The sequence below is a fragment of the Octopus bimaculoides genome, chromosome 1 (assembly GCF_001194135.2).
Source record: "Octopus bimaculoides isolate UCB-OBI-ISO-001 chromosome 1, ASM119413v2, whole genome shotgun sequence".
NCBI lineage: Eukaryota > Metazoa > Mollusca > Cephalopoda > Octopoda > Octopodidae > Octopus > Octopus bimaculoides.
The window spans coordinates 172851546-172856427 of NC_068981.1; the positions used below are offsets into that span (position 1 = coordinate 172851546).

Genomic DNA, 4882 nt, shown 5'->3' on the forward strand with positions numbered 1-4882 from the left:
CTTAGTGTCGTTGAGAAAAGTTTCTATTTTCAAAGTTATTTTGTGCTAAAGTTGTTGTATTTCAGTAATTTCAATCAATCAATGACGTGTATTCAGCTGAATAAAATTACTGCTGTTGTTTGTCAACATAATATAATATCCACCTCTGAGTGGGTATTATATTATGTATGTTTAAGTTGTTTAAAGTGGTCGGGCCATGGGTGTTAGATATGTTATTGCAATCGGTGTTAGAGTTTTCATTGTGTAGGTCTATGGTAGGGTTGTATGTATTTAGATAGTAGGAGCTAAGTTTACATTTATTAGATGAGGTGACCATAGATTCTATATTTGGTGTAGATGAATAGGATAATTTCAAAGTGGATCTGTCAAAGATAGAATGGTACTTATGGATACATGGGAAAATGGACTCTACTATTCTAAAGAAAGCTTTAGCAAGGCTATAGTAGAAGACATTTACCCAAGGTGTCTTACAGTAAGACTGAATCTGGAACCACATTCTTCTCTCCACATAGCCACACCTGGTATAAAATATTAAGATGTTTATGAAAAATAATTCAGAAATTCATAGCAAAGTATAATAATTCTTACCCCATTTCGAAAATTCATATTCACTGGTTTTTTGGATTCAATAACTTCACTGACAAGAATTATGTCATCAGCAAGCACACCATGGGCCAAATCCTAAAATATAAATCGAAAAATAACTGAATTGATTCTTTAGCAACATCAGTGTAATAAAAAATATCACAGGGACTTGGAAAAGACAAGAAAAAACAACAGCAAGCAAAACCAATCTTTGAAGAATTAAGAGGCAAAAACTTGTCTGAAAAGTGACAAATCTTTTATCAAATGAACTCAAATGTGAACAACTTTTCAGTGTCTCTTCTCTATATTAGTTTGGACAAAAGGGACTTAAATCTCCATTTATCCCAGCCCAGTGTCATTTCGTCTGACAGACAATATTCTCAGAATTAACATCATTCCCTACCCTGGATCCATGTTGACCAATTTTTAATAATCTCTTATTAATGTGTTTTGGATCAAGTTAGTTATTTTTCATAGTTATTCTTTTGAGTACAAATTACAGATAGAGAGCACATTTTACAGATAGTGACAATTACAACTTGTAACCTCCCTACTTAAAAAAAAAAGAGAGAAATATGCTTAAATAAGAAATAGAAATAAGAAGATATCATTTAAAAACATACCATAGATGGATTTATTTCACTGACTAAACGATCCATATTTTCAACACCATGCTCAATAGCAAGTTGTACCAAAGTTTTTCCATTCTGTAATTAATAAAAAAACCTCAGTTTGAAATTCAGTATCTTCTAGAATAATGTATTTTTTAAAGTGAGAAAACAATCAGAATTATAAGCAATTTGCTGTACTTTCTCCCTACCTTCTCTATATCTGTTCTGCACCACTGATTAACTAAACGTCGCACACTCATCAAATCATCGTTTTCAACAGCATTCCACATCCCAGGCTATAAACAGAGAAAAAACAGCTATGCAAAAAATTTAACAAGTTCATCATTTTTTATAGAATACCAATTACATCTTACACAAGCCAAAACAGTCAAATTTACAAAAGATATTTTAAAGATATTCATGCTTTCTCCTTCAAATATTAGTATTTGAAATGGAATGTTTTCATCTGTATATCACATCTGTGTTATATAAAGACTTCCAGAAATTCTATTGGATTTTGACATTCAGATAGATAGAATAAATGGACACTGTAGACCAGATATAGACATGACATGGAGAAAAAAAGAACAATTCATAATAGATGTGGTAATTCCTGCAGACAATGCAAACAAAAGTGAGAAAAGATCTCAAAATATGCTGAATTAAAAGAAGAAATATCAAGAATGTGGAGTTGGTCAACAACAAAAGTGGAAGTCATACCACTTATTGGAACAATTTAGGTTCAATCCCCAAAAGCTACTGTCCCACCTGGAATGGTTGGACATGTGAATGACAAAATTGGTATGCATGGCTGATGATGTTTAACAACACAGAAATGCAGTAACCAATGATCTGATGATGTCAATGATGCAATGTGTCTTTACATGTTGTCAAAGAGGAAAAATTTCTTGTGTGACTATTTCTGTAGTGAAAGGTCTTCCCAAGTTTCAGTGTGCACAATTATGTTAAATATTATTATACGTGCATATATTTTACTTAATGTTGTTCAGTGCAACAACATTAATTAAATCCAACTTGAACAAGCTTTATGCGATGCCTTCTTGAAATGAGAATGCATGGACAGTTTGAAAGGAATACACAAGATGTTAAGGATAAATCAGCATCATGGGCATGGCTTGAGCAAGGTGATTTGAAGCGTGCCATCGAAAGCCTGATCATTGCTGCACAAAACTAGGATCTTGCTACAAATTCAGTTGAAGTATAACATCTATAAATCTTCTGACACCCAGAAATACAGACTCTGTGGAAAGAGTGTGGAAAATGTGACCCACTTGGTAAGTGGAAGTGAGAGCCTTGCACAAAAAGAATACAAGCGCCGCCACGGTAAAGTGTGTGTGTGTATCTTTATTGGCACTTATGCCGTAAATACCGATATGAAGTAACAGAGAACTGGTGTGAGCATGTTTCAACTAAAGTTATGCAGGAGGATGGAAAAGTAATGATATTCTGGGACTATGATTTTCAGACGCATCGTGTAATCGAACACCGTCGGCCGGATATTTTCATATTGAATAAGAGAGACAAATACTGTCAGATCATTGATGTAGCCATACCAAATGACATGAATATTGTGAGTAAAGAGGCTGAAAAAAATCACCAAGTACTCTGAATTGAAAGTGGAAATGGCAAGACTGTATGGAATGTGAGAGGGTAATGTAAAAGTGATACCAGTGTGGTGATTGGAGCGTTGTGCTCAATCCCATTGAAACTTCAAAACTTTTTAAGGCAACTGGAAATCCCATGCAAGACTGATGTCTTGCAAAAAGCAGCCTTATTGGGCACAGCACACATCTTAATGGAAGTATTATCTGTCTGAGGACTTTGTTGTGACTTGACAGATGACTAAAGACTCCAGTACATTTTTACCTACACTGAGTTATGAAGGAATAACAACAACAACAACAATGGCAACAACAACAACAATAATAATAATGTTCTGTCTTGTCATGAGAGGAAAATTTGTAGGAGTTCAACAATTGAAAAAAAAAATGTGCCCAGTTTGTTAGTATATCACTAGTACTTACTTTATCCATCCTGGAGGGATAAATGGCTAAGTGAACATTGGTAATATTTGAACTTAGAATATAACAGGACAGCATTAAATATTGTATGCTAACTAATCCAGTATGCCACTGGGGCTGAATCAACTGCAGTATATAACTGGTATTTATCCTTTTAACCCAGAAGGGAGGATAAGCAAAATTAAACTTTGCAGAACTTGAATTTAGCAAAATGTAACTAAATATTGCAAAACAAAAGATCCTAAATAGAAAATAGAAGATAGCAAATATAGTACAGAAAAATTATATTACAAACCATATATTTTTCAAACACATTTTTGACATTGTTTTGCAATGTGGATTTTCTTCTTGTGAGTTCATCAAGGACATTGATACCCGCCTGAAAATATATTTCATTGATAAAACATGAATTTAGACTTTAATAACAGGTAAAGAGTTACAGTTGCAAAGTATTCACAAAAACTAATATTCAATTGCTGAACGTATCTAATTATAAAGAGCAAGAAATTTGCACAAGCATGTCCATGTGGTTAAAAAGTCTGCTCTATATTGCATGGTTTAGGGTTCATTCCTATTGTGTAGGGTCTGTTAGCTGGTGTTTTGCACTATAGCTATGGATTGATCAATGTCATGTCAGTGAAATCTGGTAGACAGAAACTGAAATATCCAGCCGTAGAAACTCTGCCAAATCAGATTGGAGCCTGGTGTAGCCATCTCGCTCACCAGTCCTCAGTCAAATTGTTCAACCCATGCTAGAATGGAAAGCGGACGTTAAACGATGATGATGATGATGTACAGACCAGCAAATTTCACAGAAGTGGATTAATCAATACCATCAATTCTGATGCTTGACAGATACTTTCTTTATTGCCTTCAGTGAGATGAAAGATAAAGCTGACCTCAATAGGACTTGAACTCAGAATATAAAGAGTTGGAAAGCATTTTCATTAACAACTCTGCCAGTTCACTGCCTTACACAGTTTCTGATTTAGACACAAAATAAATTTGAGGGCTGAGGTACTCGCCAGGTACTTTATTTTATCAACAGCAGAGGTATGAAAGGTAAAGCTGACTTTGGTGGGATTCAAACCCTGAACATAAGAAGCCAGGACAAATATCACAAGGTAGTTTGCATGTCACTTTAATGAGATTCTGCCACCCACAACCTTAATAATCCTTTCTACTATAGGCACAAAGCCTGGAATTTTGGGGTGTGTGGGGTAGAGTTGATTACATTGATACCAGTGCTTAACTGGTATTTATTTTATTGACCCTGAAAGGATCAAAGGCAAAGTTGCCTTTGATGACATTTGAACTCAGGACATAAAAATCCATGGGAAATGCTGCAAAGCATTTTGCTTGATATGCTAACAATTCTGATAGCTCATGGCCTTAACAACAACAACACTTAGCAACAACAACAACTAACCTGATTAACAGCATACACATCTGCATTACACCGCAACAAGGCCTCAACAAAATTGGCATCAATTTCTTTCCCATTTTGCAGATATGTCAAAAGTGGAATGGATCCATCCTGACAGAGTTATAATAGAAAAGAGTTTAGAAAAAATATATAAAAATAGATCTAACAACTTCATAAATACAAGCAAGAAATCAAATAAATAAATAAATATATATATA

General features: G+C 34.4%; 1 protein-coding gene across 1 annotated transcript in view; it reads right to left on the reverse strand.

The window, feature by feature from the left end:
• Nucleotides 1-525: 525 nt before the first annotated feature.
• The window catches only part of LOC106872778 (uncharacterized), a 23059-nt gene continuing 18702 nt past the window's right edge, over nt 526-4882 (reverse strand). The window contains exons 4-8 of the mRNA XM_014919877.2: nt 4668-4775; nt 3534-3617; nt 1406-1492; nt 1209-1292; nt 526-681 (exon numbers count right to left, since the gene is read on the reverse strand). Coding sequence (XP_014775363.2) covers nt 541-681; nt 1209-1292; nt 1406-1492; nt 3534-3617; nt 4668-4775 — 504 coding nt within the window. The 3' untranslated portion in view covers nt 526-540. The remainder of the gene's footprint in view (nt 682-1208; nt 1293-1405; nt 1493-3533; nt 3618-4667; nt 4776-4882) is intronic.